Consider the following 17,626-nt stretch of genomic DNA (forward strand, 5'->3'; position numbering starts at 1 on the left):
CCTAGACCAATCCACTTTTGGAATAGCTTTGGATGGGAGGGAGAGAGTGTGGGTTCTAATCTGAATCAAGTGCTATCACAGACTCCCAAAGTCTATCTTGATAGAAGCACAAATATGTCCAAAGTTAGCAAAAGGAAGGAAATCACAAAGATCAGAGAGGAATCAAAGAAGTAGAGACTAAAAAGACAATAGGAAAAATTATTAAACCAAGAGCTGTTTTTTGAAAAGATAAACAAAATAAACAAACATTTAGCTAAATTCATGAAGAAAAAAGAGAGGGTATTCAAGTAAATAAAATCAGAAGAGTAAGAAAGTGTTCTACCATACGTCTTCTGTAGGAGGGAAGAACCACTGTTCTATTTACACATTGGCCAATTTCCATTTGCTTTATAAACAGGATGTATAAAAGAGTTAGAAGAACTTCAATTCTAAAAGAATGAGAACTGTTTTTTAGAAATAGGGAAGCATTATCACTCAAGTAGCACATTTCTTTCAAAATAAAATTTTGAGAAAAATTTAAAAATTTGGAACAAAATATTAAAACTTCTTGATAATGTATGTAGAGTTTTTCTTTTTAATAGTACTTAGGTATCAAATATAAGAGAAGCAGTACTTTATTTCTGTTGTTCACATTAGCTGTATGGTGGATGTGTTTGATTTTCAGTATTCTCTTTGTCACTAACTTTCTCTTAATGTGAATAAATTTCACAACCCAAGTGTTTCTTGGAAATTGTAGGTAAGCCCCATGGCAAAGGCCCTAAAGGGAAGTTCTCCCAGAAACATGAAAGTGAATTTCATGTATTTAAATATTTTTTAAGCAAAAGGAATACTTACTTTAAAAATTGAAAATGGATCAGTGTATGGCAGGACATTCAGCTGAAGAATAAATTTGAGTTGGGAAACCAAAACATGAATAGCAGCAGCTGTAGTGAAGCCACTGATTAGGGATTCAGATAGATATACCACCATGAATCCGATCTGTAGAAACCCCATGAGCAACTGGAAAGAGAAAGGCAATCATTAGTATAGATTAGGAGTACACCTCAGCAAACTGAAGAATCAGTAACTGAAGTAATCAAAATGTAAAGGCTCAGCCAGTACATATAAGTCTTAAAGTAGCATCAGTCCCTGTCTCCTGAAACACCTCTCCTCTCCCATCCCATCCCCCATGGTGGAATGTTTCATACTGTTCAAATAGCATGCAAGTCTAGCACACACCGCCCGTCCCCCAAATAACAGGCTTATCTACCCCTTTCTTTTAAAGGTATCTTTAGAAGAATTAACTATAAAGCTTTCATAGCAGAATCTTATCTATTTTTCTCATCAATTTCCCTAAGTAATTTAAAATTACACTTTCTAGCTGTTGTAGCATGCATGGGTCAGTATCCATTCATATTCCCTCAAACAAGTTGCTTGACTTTTGTAAGAAATAAATAACTATGTATGGGACATCTGAAGTGCTCAGTTTTAACTGGGAGAAAAAATGATTAATTGCCCCAAGCATCAGTATTTTGCAATCAGGTGAATGGATGGATTTTTCTTCGCTTGGACACTTGGCCTGCCTTTCCATTCATGTCCCCAAATGCAGCCAGAGCTGTGGGCATGCAAAGGCACTGGGTGCGCAGAAATGTCTTAGAAAGAACTGATGACACTGATTGTCAATAGGATACACCACTTATATTTTTGTACAAACTGACTCTTTCTTTAAGGAAAGGTCCTAACCAGTAATATCACTATTCATAAACTTAGGCAACATCTTGCGGAGTCCATGACATTTTCACCATCAGCAGTGGTATGGCATGGGAAGGAGGCTCTAAGTCCCTCCATAAACCTCTTCAGCTTCCCCAAATCTTTGATACAGACAGTTGAAAGTCTGAAGCTCCAATCCCTTCCAACTAGATTACAGTCTCTGAGGAATTAGAAAGAAAAAAGTTCCAAAGCTTCCAGTTTTACTCTTACTTGCATATAGTTACATTTAGTGACTGTATTGATTTCAGCATTTCACTCCTCACCACGTGTCCGTCTGTTCCCACTTTTCCTTCTCTCTAGACCCACACTCACTCATCTTTGCAATGTGGATCTGCCCCTCCACTTCTGGTTGTGGTGAGTGACCCTTATATTTCCCATGGGCCCTGAAAGGAGGGCTACAAATCAAATGGAAGAGTGGGGAGGGGTGGCAAGAAGGAGGAAAATCAGAGAAATGTGCACCAGTTAGGAAAAGCAGATTGGGGAGGGTAGATTATATGAGAAAGTGCTCACCTGAATGATTCCAGAAAAAACTGTGACTGTTGCAGCCACCATCACCTTATGTTCATCTAGTGATGGATCATTACTCATTGAGTTATTAGAGGAATCCATAGCAACTGGGCTGGTCATGGGGCTTAATCTTGAAACAGTTGCTCCCACCATGATACTCAGAACTGGAAAAGGACCTAATTCACAGAGGACGAATTGTGGTCAATAAACACCTTCCTAATGCACAGCTGTCTTTCAGTTCTAATTCTTACAAGGAACTATATGACTGGTCTCCTGGATTATGCACAATTTGACATTGATACAATATGTGGCTAATGGAATTCACAAAGAAAAGGCAGTATGAGCATTAATTAGTCCAGGAACTCACTTACCCGCAGATATGTGTCTAGAAGTGCCCAAGAAAAAGTAGACTATGACTGGGAAAAAGGCTGCATATAACCCATAGCTTGGAGGGATGTTGACCAGCAGACCATATGCTAAACCTGTAAATACACAAACATAGGCTCTTTATTTTTTGCAAGGGGAATCATAGAAATTCTCATTAGATTCTTTAAATATTTATAATTGGACCCTAAAAATGTTACTTTATTAACTCAAAAGTATCAAACATGTAAATGGAAGAACTAAAACTATATAACTCTTAGAAGAAAACAGGTGTAAATCTTTGTGATCTTGAATTAGGCAATGGTTTCTTAGAAATGATACCTACAGTAAGCAATCAAATTAGAAACAGATAAAATGGTCTTCATCAATAATTTTAAATGTGTGTTTCAAATGATACCATAAAGAAGTGAAATGACAACCCATAGAGTGGTAGAAATTATTCGCAAATTATATTTTGAATAAGGGTCTAGTATCCAGAATATATAAATAACCCTTGCAACTCAACAATAAAAAGACAAATAATCTAATTTTAAAATGTACAGAAGGACTTCCAGTCAAGATGGTGGCATAGGTAAACATGGCTTGCCTCCTTCAAAAACCACATCAAAATTACAACTAAACTATAGCACGACCATCACTCAGAACCATCAAAAATCATGTTGAGTGGAAGTCTGACAACTACAGAATCAAAGAAAGCACAGCCATCCAGACTGGTAGGAGGGGCAGAGATATGGAATGGGTTAATCCCACATCCATGTGTGGTAGACAAAAGTCTGGAAGGATATCTCATGAGTGAGGGGTCCAGCCCCACAACAGGCCCCCCAATCCAGGGTTCTAGTGCAAGGAAGATATGTCCTCACAACTTCTGGCTGAAGAAACCACAGGGGTTGAGTTAGTGGAAGAAACTTCTGAAGTCTAAGCAGTTCCTCTTGAAGAACCCACACACAGGCTTACAAAGACTCACTCTCTCTGAGCTCCAGCACCAGGGAAGCAGCTTGAAAGGCATCATTAGCATACAGGGAGGAGCTAAAGTGTCTGGCATCAAGGCAAGAGCTGCGGGATAACTTTCTCCCAGAAAGAGAGGCAGGTAGAGGCCTTATCCTTTTTCTGAACCCTCCCCACATAAAGCCACAGAGCTGACAAGTGGGCGCCATATCTGAGACTCCATCAACCTGGCTAACACTGTTTGCTCTGTCCTGGAGATCCCCTGAGACTCCATCCCACCCAACTTATAAGCCCACACAAACTGCTAACCATGAGTTTTCCATATGAATAGCTGGTTTTGGCTCATACTTCACAACTTATTAATTCTCTCAAACAAGCAACATCCATCCTGAGTGGGCCCCCATCCCCCATACCTCTTGCTAAGTAGCCCCAGGCCTGGCACTAGCATCACCCAGCCTAGATTCACAGCTTGACTTTGCCTGGGAATCTCCAAGCCCAGCACAAGTAGCAGCCATCTCTGATTGCTTTATAGCTCATGCAGGGTGGCCTCAGGCAGAACACGGATGGCAGTTGAACTTAGCTTGCACCACCCAGGAAAACCCAGAGCCTGGACTCCCAGTGGACAGCTACAGACCACATTGGAGCACCACCACCATCCCCCTCCACAGAGAGCACAGGTTGGCCATCAGTAGTTACAGCCAGTCTTTGCTGCTGGCTAGCCTGAGTAAATCCCTCCCATTGACCTGCCAACAACTATCAAAGCTCAACAAGAAGAGAGAGTATTCAGCTTACATGAAGAGTGCACCTCAAGTACCCAGGTTGGGTGATAGGGGAGGCTGTACCACTAGACCCTATAGGACACTTACATCATTAGGCCACACTACCAATACAGGGAGTCATAGCAACTCTACTTAATACATACAAACAAACACAGGGAGGCTATCAGAATGAGACAAAGAAACATGGCCCAAGTGAAAGAACATATCGTAACTGCAGAAAAAAAAACTGAATGAAATGGAGATAAGCAATCTATCAGATGCAGAGTTCAAAGCACTGGTTATAAGGATGCTCAAGGAACTTAGTGAGGACCTCAACAGCATCAAAGAGATCCATTCAGAAATGAAGGATACACTGAAATGGAGAACAATTTACAGGGAAACAACAGTAGAGAGGAAAACTGAGAACCAAATCAATGATTTAGAACATAAGGAAGAAAAAACAACCAATCAGAACAATAAAGAAGAAAAAAAGAATCCAAAACAATGAGGATAGTATAAACAGCCTCTGGGACAAATTTAAGAGGTCCAACATTCACCTCACAGGGGTGACAGAAGGAGAAGAGAAAGAGCAAGAAATTGGAATCTATCTGAAAAAAATAGTGAAAGAAAGCTTCCCTAATTTGGTGAAGAAAATAGACATGCAAGCCCAGGAAGTACAAAGAGTCCCAAAAGAGATGGCTGCAAAGAGGCCCACTCCAAGATACATCATAATTACAATGCCAAAGGTTAAAGAGAAAGAGAGAATCTCAGAAGCAGCAAGAGAAAATCAGTTAGTTACCTACAGGGAAGTTCCCATAAGGCTGTCAGCTGATTTCTCAAAAGAAACTTTGCAGGCTAGAAGGGATGGACAAAAAATATTCAGAGTCATGTAAAGCAGGGGCCTATAGCCAAGATGGCTTTCCCAGAAAAAATATCATTTAGAATTGAAGGGCAGATAAAGAGCTTCCCAGAGAAGAAAAAACTAAAGTAGTTCATTATCATCAAACCATTATTAACAAAATGTTATAGTGACTTATTTAATAAAAAGAAGATCAAAACAGGACAATACAATGGCAGTAAATACATATCTATCAATAACTGAATCTAAAAAACAAACTTAGCAAACAAGAACAGAGACAAACTCACGGATACAGAGTGCATTTTGATGGTTGTCAGATGGGAGGGGATTAAGAAGTAAAAATGTATAGTTACAGAATAGCCATGGGGATGTGAGTACAGTATAGGAAATGGTGTAACCAAAGCACTTATACACATGGCCCATGGACATGAACCATAGCGGGGGGATTGCCTCAGGGAGTGGAGTATGCTGTGTGGAGCAGGGCAAAGGTGGAAAATTGGGATAACTGTAATAGCATAATAAATAAAATATAACTAAAAGAGGAGAAAATATAAATGAAAAAATAAAATGTGTAAAAGATTTAAATAAACTCTCACAAAAGATATACACATCTCTCATAAGCACCCGAAAAGATGTTCAGTATCATTAGTCACTCAGGAAATACAAATCAAAACCAGAATGTGACATCATTTTTGCTCATTGCAACAGTTAAAATAAAAATGGCAGACAATAACCAGTGTTCACCATGATGCGAAGAAATTTGAACCATCATATGTCACTAGTGGGTTACCATATGACACAGGAATTATACTCTGAAGAGAATTGAAACATATGTTCCCACAAAACTTGTACATGATGTTCATTCCTAATAGCCACAAAGTAGAAATCAAAGCAACCCAAATGTCCATCAACTCATGAATGCATAAACAAAATGTGGTCTATCCATACAATAGAATATTATTCATCCATAAAAAGGAATGAAGCATTCATACAAGCTGAAACATGGATGAACTTTAAGAACACTTTGCTAAGTGAAAGAAACCAGACAGAAAAGACTACATATTCTGTGAATCCGTTTCTATGAAGTGCTCAGAATAGGCCAGTCCATAGAGGCAGAAAGTTGTTGCAAGGGGTTTAGATGGAGGGGGGAATGGGAAGTGACTGCTAATGGGCAAGAGATTTTTGGGAGAGTGGTGGTGGTAAAAATATTCTGGAATTAGATGTGATGGTTGCATAACCTTGTAAATATACTAAAAAAAAACAAAAACAAAACAAAAACCCCACTGAATTGTACACATTAAGAGAATGAATTTTATGTTAGATGAATCATATCTCAAAGACATTTTTACCTTGCAGTACACACACCAGCCCTGTGCTGATTCCAGAAACAATGTCGCTGAGTAGCCACTCCTTTACCCGGTATGCTGGTAACCAAGATGCTATGGGGAGCAAAGAGAGGACAATTCTCCTGGCCTTTTCCGTAGAACAGCTGAAAACATTGAAAGCCACAGGTCATTTAATATCAAATTTTAAGTTTAGTACCTCATCGTGGGTGGAAAATTGGTAAAGATAATAATATATTAAAGAACAGACTAGTACTTTCACTAACTTTCCCACGAACAGTCACTTCCTTACCCATATCAATTGCCCCCTGGCCACAACCAAACAATTTTTAAAAAGAAAAATGCTGCTTTTCTTCAGCTGTAATAGACCTTATTTGCCATCCTCAGCTTGAATTGTTCAACATTTCAATTGAGAATGTGCCTCTGTCCTCATCTATTAGTTCTGTGATATGGAAAGACTGTGTTGAGAGCTGAGATGGTGTTCATTTCAGAGTCGACCTTTCCAGCTCTGGCAGGAAAGTTTGGAAACCAAAGATAAGAAGACTCTGAAAGCTGTGGGCTAGAGCCAGAAAGGAAAGCTTGAAAGTCTGAAAATTTAGGAGAAAGTGTTGCACTTATTTCTAATGCCAGTACCTTAAAAAAAATTATCTTACCTACAACACACTTTGACATGATCCAGAAATGTCTTATGATATCTATGTTTCTTCTTGTGTTCTTCCCCAAAAGCATTTGCAGAATACACTGGCCTGGCCACAATGTACTGATTCCCAATGGGTTCGATCATTTTGCTTCCTCTGAAGGCTGTGGTAGGTGGAAGACCTTTGGAACGATGTGGCAAACCCTCTTCTTGCCTTTAGCAGGTAAAAATGCCAGAAACCAAATGGAGCTTGCTTCTTAAATAACTCGGAGATAATGTGATGCAATTTACAGATGAGTGAGCTCTGGACTGAATGTTACCACCTTTTGAGATCAAAAGAGGCAGGATTAAGGGACCTGGTTGTGTTTTGAGACAGTGATATTCCAATGAGCTGGGCACTGCTCCTTTGGGTAAGTGAACAAAAGCTTTTATTTATTTTTAAAAGACCACCAAAAAGCAATAGAAATTGACTTAGTTTACTAATCAGTGAATGCATTTTTACTCGTAAGGTAAGATCTCAAGAAAAGGAATTTTAATTTTTTTTCTTAGAAACATTTCCAAAATTATGGCATTTGAGGACTGGGACAGATTAGATTTAAAGTCCACTCATTCCCCCTAACTCCAGTCAAGGCTGTTCTGTTTTACCCATCAGAATTTTTGTAATACCTTAGCAAGTGCTTTTAATGTGTGAAATTAAAAAATACTGCTCATTTAAGTTATTTTTCTATTGTTTCTGGCAGTTGAATAGAGTTTTACAATTTATAGTTGAGGAAACTGGCATAAAGCATTACTTGGTTACTTAGTTCACTAGTGATGAGATCTTTTTTTAAAAATTATTTTATTATTGTTCAATTACACTTTTCTGTATTTTCCCCCCGCCCCTTCCCCCGCACCCCATCAAAACCCACCTCCCTCCCTTGCTTCCACCCTCCCCCTTGGTTTTGGCCATGTGTCCTTTATAGTAGTTCCTGAAAACCCTTCTCCACTGTCCCCTCCCCACTCCCCTCTGGCTATTGTTAGATTGTTCTTAACTTCAATGACTCTGGTTATATTTTGTTTGCTTTTTTCTTTTGTTGATTATGTTCCAGTTAAAGGTGAGATCATATGGTATTTGTCCCTCACCACCTGGCTTATTTCACTTAGCATAATGCTCTCCAGTTCCATCCATGCTGTTGCAAAGGGTATGAGCTTCTTTCTCTCTGTTGCATAGAATTCAATTGTGTAAATGTACCATAGTTTTTTGATCCACTCATTTGCTGATAGGCACTTCGGTTGCTTCCAGCACTTGGCTATTGTAAATTGTGCTGCTATGAACATTGGGGTGCATAGGTTCTTTTGGATTGGTATTTGAGGGCTCTTAGGGTATAATCCCAGCAGTGGAATTGCTGGGTCAAAGGCAGTTCCATTTTTAGTTTTTTGAGGAAATTCCATACTGTTTCCCCCAGTGGCCACACCAGTCTGCATTCCCACCAACAGTGCAGTAGGGTTCCCCTTTTTCCACATCCTCTCTAGCACTTGTTTGTTGATTTGTTTATGTTGGCCATTCTGACTGGTGTGAGGTGGTATTATTGTGCATCTCTCTGATGGCTAGTGATGAGACCTTTTAAAGGAAAGATCTTGGGCAACTTACTTATCCTCTCTAAGGTTCAGCTATGTAATTGGGATAATAATACTCAAGTTTTAGGGTGATTTTGAAGATTAAATGAGAATGTTTTCAAAGCATCTACCTTGCGCCCAGCACACAATGTGCAAATGATAGTTATTATTCTATTGGCCTTTCTGCACAAGGTGTTTAAATTTTTTGTTCTTATCTCAATCTATTATGTTTAAAAGATCAATTTTGGAAAACATTTTAATGGTCATTATTTATTTAGCCCTCACAATTTTTTGAGGCACTTACAATTATTATTATTGCTCTCCTCTTAGAAATGAGAAAATAATAGCACACTCCTCCTCACAAAAATCTAAGTACTTTTTCTCAGGCTATACAGCTAGTAGAGTGACAAAATGTGACTTCTGTTTTCAGACTTCTTTGCTATTTCTTCTTCAACATATAGCTTCTCTATCGTCCAATGTGAACATAATTAAAGATCATTCTAAAGAATAACTATTAGCTCTTTTCCCTCTTATCTTCCCTGACCACAATCACAATTATTAACTGAATTATCTGAAACTAGATTGTACCTTGTTACATGGTGCTGTCTCATAGCTTAGGGATTCTCAGCATGTTTGCAAAGCTCAAGTTATAACCAGGAATCAGATGCTAGCCTCAACTTCTGTCCCCACCTGACCTTTCTTTGACCACTCATCTCTCTCTCCAACCCCATTCCCTGGACTTCTTCTAAAGTTCTCTCTACTGACTTTCTCTTGCCTTGATATAAGGCTTCTTGCTCACCCTCTGGCTTGACCTCCAGAATTTAAGTCCCTTTGAGCTTTGTTATGACTGGTAGCTTAGACTCCCTTATCTATTCTTTCTGACCCTCCTCCCACCTCAAGCTACTGGTTCACCCTGCTTCTCATCTCTCTCCTCTTCCATCCCTTCACCCCCAGTTCCAGGTGTCATAGCTTACTAGCTATATAGTTCTTCCCACTTTCAGAAAAACTTGTACATGAGATAGAGTTGGCTTATTTATTGCTGTGCATAGCACAGATTTTCATCCTGACTTGCCAATTACTAACAGTGTGGTTGGAGCATTAACACTTAGGATCGAATCCATATTAATGACTCTTGACACCTAGCGCTCTGGCAAAGGCTATCTGGAGTGTGCTTTAAGAACTTGAGTCCTGTGTATCCAACCTAGCCAACCTTAAGGTGAAGAAAACTCAGGTACTGTGTATTTATTTCTGTCAAATGCTGTCAGGAGCAGAAAAAAAAAGATTCCAGTATTTTGTTGCTTTACTCATACTTCGCCAAGTTGTTCATGAAAACTCATTAGTTCCCTTTTTAAAAAAAGATTCTATAGGGGAGGGGCCATCAAGGAACATATATAAAGGACATATGGACAAAGCCAAAGGAGGTAGGTTCAAGGGTGGGAGGTGGGGATGGGTGGGGTGGGGAGCAAGGTGAGGTGAAATGGAGACAACTGTACTTGAACAACAATAAAAAAATTTTTTAAATGAAAAAAAAAAAGAAAGATCCTGAAAGTATTTCTTTTCTTCATTTTGCTGTTTATATTTTCTCCCTGCTAAGTCATGGTCTAATTTTTTTTTTTTTTGCCAGTGACAAAGATGGCAGAAACAACTTCATTTTTATTAAGCTTCCTTCCCTGAGGATGCCCTTGCCTGGCTCTTTAGTGGGTTCCATCATACCTCCAGCTGCATGAAAGGCCTGAACTCTGGCCATCCTGCCACAGACTAGAAAATGCCTCCTCTTCCTCACACCAAGAGCTGAATAAAAAGTGAGTGCTCAGCACAGGAATCAGGACAGCTTATGAAATCTCTTCAGAATAAGAGGGGGAGAGAGAGAGAGAGAGACCGATCCTAATGGCCACATTCTGTCTTGTGGTTTTTCCCTTGCTGCCTTTCTGCTCCCCAAAGCTATTGTCTCATATTCCTCATGTGACTGACAACCTGACCCACTGAATCAACCACCCCTTGGTGACTGTGCTGAGAGAAGTTCCAGGTAGTCATAAATTGATGTCATTCTCCATTTTATCATTTCAGGGTTTATTGAGAATAAGCTATATTACTTAGGAATTAAAAAGTGAATTTCTTAACTTTGTTTTTAAAAATCCTGAATGAGTTACCTTTTCCCAGAAATTCTTGGAAAATTTTTACTTGGTTCCTAGAATCATAATTCCAGTTTCAAATATTAACACCCATGTTAATGTACAGCATTTCATGTTCTGTTTTATCTTAGTGCCTCATATTTCTTTCTGGGTTCCTTAGGGTGTCAGTGGCTTTTCGGGGATTGAAATTCATTCTCAGGGACCTTTCCTCCTAAAAATTTTAGAATTCTAAGCTTTGTTTGTATATATTTCCACTGTTATTTCTTTTCCTATTATGTGTTCTTTTTAGTTTTTTTGTTTATTATGTCTTTCTCTCTCTCTCTCTCTCTCACTCACTCGCTCTCAGTCCTAGGGCTTAGTTGTACACATTTCTCTTTCTCTACTTTTCTTTTTATTTTTTTCTGAGCAGAAAATTTAATTTTGGGATTATTTATGAACTTCAGTTCTTTTCCAATTTAACTATTCTAGTTTATTAATAACTTGATATTTTTAGGGATTAAGATGGGCATGTGCATACTCTTCTTCCCCTGCTGGTTCCGCCCATCTCCAACCTATAGGCCAACCAGCAGGCCAACACTGCCTGGCTCTGCCAGCCCCACTCCACTGAGAAGTTTCTTACGACCCTGACCTTTCCACTCCTCAGCATTTACCCATTCAGTGTTCCAGTCCTTCAGGGGTCTGTCCTTGCCAACATGCTCAGAAGCAATGCTAGTATTTTTCTTTCATTAGTGACCATTTGAAACCAGGAGGCAAGCAGGTGTGGAGAGTACTTCCCAGCCTGTTCCCAGTCATGGTAGATACCTCCACCATACTCATAAGGTGGGCTCTTGGTTACCCTAGCTCTCAGTAAGGTCTCAAAATACCCCTGTGCCAGTCCGTGGAAAAGCAGAAGTCAGCCAGCCCTATTTCATGAGTTGGTCCTTGGACAATAGGAAACGTCTTGATAGCTATAGTTGGGGGACGAGTAGGAGAATAGCAGGATAATTGCTCCAGTGAGCACCTTGAGAGGGGCCCCAATCAGCAGCCAAAGGGGAACCAAAACTCCAGGGTACATAACTCCCATATTCTGGTTGGTGTCCAGCTGGATGGAAGCAGGCAGATGATGGTATCAGAACTTGAGAGGACCAAAGGGTGATTAGGAGTAACTAGGCTGGTGGTGGGATGTGGTGGGAGTGAGTGAAAAGGATATCAATGCAGATGTTGGTGAAGAGAGGTCAGGAGGGGTCCGGGCTGGGGCAGGCCAGGCCATATTTCTAGTAAAATCCTATGATTCTTGTGAGCCTTAGTCACTTTTGAAACATAACAGCGTAAGGAATTAAACTATGTTATATATATAAACCCGAACTGAGTAGCTATTTTCTTGGGAGAAGTAAATTATCATCTAGAACGTAAAAAGCATGGCTGTTTTTCACTATCACTTAGTGATGATCCTTTGAAAACTACCAGCATCTCACAAACCCTTCCAGTTTGTCTCTGAAGTCGCAGTATTTCCGGAGAGAGGGGAGAGGCTGACACAGAAGGTGATTGGAGGTGATGGGACTGAGGTGAGGATTCTGAAGATATGAAGGCAGCTCCTCCAGAGAATCCCAGAGCAAGATGACTAAAGGAAAAGGTCTGGATATTTTTTTTAACTAAAATAATAGGGATAATTAACACAACTCTAGCTCAGTGTCTTGTATTGCTTATTTATAAAGTCTGTTTATGAGCCAATTTATAGTGGTCTTATAACATCCTCTAGGAACTTAGTTTTAACTTCATCTTAGTTCAGGTACTAAACTTATTACTACTATTGATAATTGGCTCTACTGGCAAGTATTATTATTGGCCATGCTGCTGAAAAACTAAGTCATACTTAATTTAGTTAGGAGGTACAGCAGAGGTGAGGTAGAATATGGCAGCAAAGTAGACCGGGCTTGCTTTGCCATTGCCTAACTGTGTTGTTACAGGCAAGCACTTCAAACTTTAGTATTTCTTTCTTTTTTTTATTATTGTTGTTCAATTACAGTTGTCCCCATTCCCCACCTCCCCATTACTTAGTATTTCTAATGGTAAAAGGAGGTGCCATTACCTCCCTTGTAGGGCTGTTGTTAAGACTGAAAGTAAGGTATGTAAGGAGAGGCTTCTTAGCTTTAATTTCATAGGTAAAGGCCTCAGGTCTGAGTTTAATATTGACTTAGTATAAACCTAATTTACAACTGCACCTCTATGACAAAAGTCAGTTGGAACCTGCCTGACAATGTTAGTGTTGCAATGTTTTCTATGACTTCCTGTTTACTCTGAGCTTTTCCAGAACGAACATTTTTCCATTCTCACCCATTTAATTTAACTTAGTTAGAAGGCATCTACCTATCTATGGCATACAAAGTCTTTGATATTTTAGCTCTGGCCTATCTTACAAGCTTCTTCGCTCCTCCTCCTCCTTCACAATGACGGCAGTTTCCTAGCAGTTACAGCACGATGGTACACACTGTGATATGTACCATCTCCATGCCTTCGCACACATTTTCCTTTCTCTGTGCTCCTCTCCTTCAAAGCCTGGTAAATTCTGATTCATCCTGAAAAATACTCAGCTGTCTCTGACTATGATTTGTTCCTTCAACAACTATTGTTTTTCAGGAACTACTTCCTCACATAATTATATAAAATAAAAAGATACTGTGACATCTCTGTGGGATCCCTCAAGAAGAGTTCATCATTTCTTTCTTGTACACACTTGTACTGTCATGTGCCACATGGCAGCTTTTCAGTCAGTGATGGACCGTATGTATGATGGTGGTCCCATAGTTATAATGGAGCTGAAAACTTCCTGTCGTCTAATGATGTCATGGCCTTAACATTGCAGCACAACACATTTACTCCCATGTTTGTGGTGATGCTCATGTTAACAAACTTACTGCACTGTTGGTCACATAAACGTATAGCACATACAATTATGTACGGTACATAATACTTGATAATGGTAGTAAAAGACTGTGTTATTCAATTATGTACTCACTATGCTATGCTTTTTATCATTATTTTAGAGTGTATTCTTTCTACTTATAAAAAGCTTGCAGTAATACAGCATGCTATGTTACCCTACAGTACCCTCTTATATCTTGTGTTTCCTGAGTTCTTTGATTGCATCATTCTCTTTTATGCTTGATTTAACATTGTGTCGTTTTGTTCATCGTGTCCCCTAAGTGTTCAAACAATGATGAAATCGCCTATGATGCATTTCTCAGAATGTATACCCATCGTTAAGTGAAAGCTGACCTTATATTTGTATCCCATATCATACTGTATTGTCGTTGTTCACAAGTTTCTCTCCCCATAAGACTTAGTTCCCCGAAAGCAAGGTATGAATGTTAATCATTTTTTCTTTTTTGCATAGTAATTGCTTACAAAGGCTTCTTGAACTAAACAAAATTATAAACAAAAAATATATAAATGATAAACAATGTAGTCCTAAACTGCAAAGTTTATATACATAGGAAGAATGCCCAAAATAACTGGTACAGATAATAAAGTGTGAGAAGAACAGATAGGAATATAGGTTGGAATTGAAGATTTCATAAAGAAACTGGGTCTTAAGTTAGACCTTAGAAAACAGATAGGTTTAGGAGAGGTGATGGGAAATAGCTGGAAATGAGCAAAATCATGTTTAAGGGATAAAATGATTCAAAACCTGTAAAAAAAGACATTGTGGACAACTTCAGAGGAATGTTAAGATATGCCATAGCAAGGAGTTTCAGACCCTGTCAGCTCACAAAACAATGAAGATGACCACTTGACTTTCTATAAGGATTTGTGGTCTTCTAAGCACTCTGACTTTTCCTCTTAAGTATCAAACTATGATATAGACAAAGAAGGGAAGCATGATCACCAACTTACAGATGAAGAAATTGAAATCAGAGATGATAAATAACTTTCCCAAGTCTCACAGCTAGTAAGTGAGAGAGCTGGGACAATAAGCTAGTTCTTTGAACGATTGTTTCCAATACACACTGTCCTCTGCCAGGTTAATGTGCATGCATGCGTGCGTGTGTGTGTGTGTGTGTGTACATTAGCCTGATCCCAAGAGAGACAAGGCAAGAGAATCAAACTCCAGGTGAGATCCTCAGTGCCCTTGACCTTGAGCATAAGAACCCCTCCCTTCATGCTCCTACTCTCAACATTCCACGCACAAAATGTGAGCCTGGGTAGCCTGGAGTTTAATATGCTTGTAGATAAATGGCCTATTCTCCTTTGTTCTCTAACAAAGTGAAACAAAGGCTAGAAGAGGCTCTTCTTTTTTCTTTGGAGAACCAAAGACTTCCTTTATGGAGAGAAGCTGGGCTGTTATTACTTAGTTATTGTAGTAATTGAAAAATATCCATTCTTGCCCTGGCCAGGTGGCTCAGTTGGTTGGGATGTTGTCCTGATACACCAGGGCTGTGGGTTCAATCCCCAGTCAGGACACATACAGGAATCAACCAGTGAATGCATGAATGACTGGACCAACAAATCCATGTTCCTTTCTTTCTCTCTCTCACTCAAATCAATCAATAAATAAAAAAATCCATTGTCATTTTTGAACTGTTTTATTTCATATTGGAATATGAGTTTTAGTAGATATGAGACATTTGTTCATTTATTTATATACTTCCTTATTCATGTATCGAGATGGAGCAGGCAAGGTATATATTAATCCACTGTAAACTACTTGTTTCTGAAATCAAATAGTCGCTTCCTAATTTCTCAGTAAGAATGATCTTTATGTGGCCAACTTTCACTACACTATTTCTCTGAATGACAAATTTACTTTGGAAAAAAATTATTTAGTCCAAAGATTTAACCCATTTTTTCTCACTTGCACTTTTAAAGAATGTTGCATGATCTTTTCCTGACATTTTAAGGAATGAAATAGTTTTCATCTTGTTAGGACTGGTAACTGTGGGATAAGTACCCCTGCGTGGTATACAACTGACCCTTGAACAACATGAAGGTTAAGGGCACCAAATCTGTATATAACTTTTGCTTCTCCAAAACTTAACTACTCATGCTCTCCTGTTGACCAGGAGCCTTACCAGTAACATAAAGTCAATTAACACATATTTTGTATATGTACTATGTACTATATTCTTACAATGAAGTAAGCTAGAGAAAAGCAAATATTATTAAGAAAATTATAAGAAAGAGAAAATACATTTACAGTATTTATTGAAAAAATTCACATATTAAGTTGACCCGCACAGTTCAAACCTGTGTTGTTTAAGGGTCAACTGTAATATTACTCGCAGCATATGGCACTCTGTTACTTTCCAGTGACCATTTCTCTATCTCTCTTCTTTTTCACTATCTGTTGTACTTGCTCTATTCACTTTTCTCCTCCCACCCTTTTCCTTCTAGACTTTTTGGGGTGTCTGGCAGATAAATCCCTCACTTCTGGACCAAAAGACTTTTTGCAATACCTTCTAACAGATGATTCTATTTACTGGAAAAACCTTTCCCAAAAGCTTGTTCTATTTGCCAACCTTCAGAACAAATTATTTACCTATAAAGTCAGATTTGGGTGCAGAATTAGAAGAATTATGTAGACAATTAAGGCAAAAATCTGTGCTATCTTTGTAAAAAAGCTGTTAAAGCCTTAACAATGCATATAATCATTTACTTGGTCAAATCAAATTCTACTCAAATATTTGCTTCACATTCCCAGGGCTCCATACATACATTTTTAGGCTATTGTTCTAAAGAGGTTTTGATCATAAAATATAACATTTTCAAGAAACAGAAAAGCAGTTTGAGTAAAATGATAATAAATTTGGTTCCTACCTGATACATATTCAGTGAAGCACTTCAACAACAGTGGCTAATTTCTGAGATAAAGCACCCCGGTTCTAAGGGCTAGTGTCCATTCACTTAAAGCTACAGCCTTCAAATGCATCCATATGTATAAGGATGTCTATATATAGAATATGTAAGTCAGTTGAGAAATTACCATTCTGTCAGCTTTAATAATTAACTTTCATTAACTTTTACAACAATGAAAAGACTTCAGTGTGGTCTTGACCTTTGAGACTATGATCAGCAGAAAGGATGATAACAGCTTCCTCAAGTTCCTCATGAGATTACACCACTCATTGCACTTCTGTGTATGCACGTGTGTCATTGATTTGCGGAGATTTGCACAGCAGATGTGTATGTGTAAATAAAAAAATCTCAGCAAGAGTTCTCTCTCTGACATTTTACTGACCAGTTTAGACGGGAGTTCAGAGATGTTGCTTCTTGGCTGTATGACTCCATGGAACTCTCATGAGCTGCACAAGGATGCTGTACATGTTAACTCCTGGTGTGATAAAGGGCCTTGTTAGGAAGTTCTCCAAACTCCAGGCAACAAGACTCTGGACTCTAATTCCTGCCCCTCTCTTTCCCCACTATTTCTACTAAGAGCAGTAAACCCTTTGCCAGTAAAGCCAATGAATACTTTGCATCCTCATTTCACTCAACATATTAGCACTTAAGATGATGAAGATTCTTCTTGGAAATCTTTTCTTTTAAAATGTCAAAAAAAATTTTTACCACACTTTATTTTTCACCTCATACTTCTCTACCAACTTTTCCTCTATCCAAACCTGGACTCTCCTCTCCTCTCCTCCCCTCTCCTCCCCTCTCCTCCCCTCCCGCTCCCCCCCTCCCCTTTCCTTCCCTTCCCTTCCCTTCCTTTCCCTTCTCTCTCTCCCCTCATGCCCTAAGTA

General features: G+C 38.9%; 1 protein-coding gene across 2 annotated transcripts in view; it reads right to left on the reverse strand.

The window, feature by feature from the left end:
* SLC26A3 (solute carrier family 26 member 3) overlaps positions 1-16,831 on the reverse strand; it is a 39,749-nt gene extending 22,918 nt beyond the window's left edge. For both annotated transcript variants that reach the window (XM_045193485.3, XM_024557309.4), the window contains exons 1-6: positions 16,704-16,831; positions 7,199-7,505; positions 6,552-6,691; positions 2,628-2,738; positions 2,260-2,432; positions 835-999 (exon numbers count right to left, since the gene is read on the reverse strand). In XM_045193485.3, coding sequence (XP_045049420.2) covers positions 835-999; positions 2,260-2,432; positions 2,628-2,738; positions 6,552-6,691; positions 7,199-7,329 — 720 coding nt within the window. In that variant the 5' untranslated portion in view covers positions 7,330-7,505; positions 16,704-16,831. The remainder of the gene's footprint in view (positions 1-834; positions 1,000-2,259; positions 2,433-2,627; positions 2,739-6,551; positions 6,692-7,198; positions 7,506-16,703) is intronic.
* Between the last annotated feature and the right edge of the window lie 795 nt (positions 16,832-17,626).

This window comes from Desmodus rotundus, chromosome 6 (genome assembly GCF_022682495.2).
Source record: "Desmodus rotundus isolate HL8 chromosome 6, HLdesRot8A.1, whole genome shotgun sequence".
Classification (NCBI taxonomy): domain Eukaryota; kingdom Metazoa; phylum Chordata; class Mammalia; order Chiroptera; family Phyllostomidae; genus Desmodus; species Desmodus rotundus.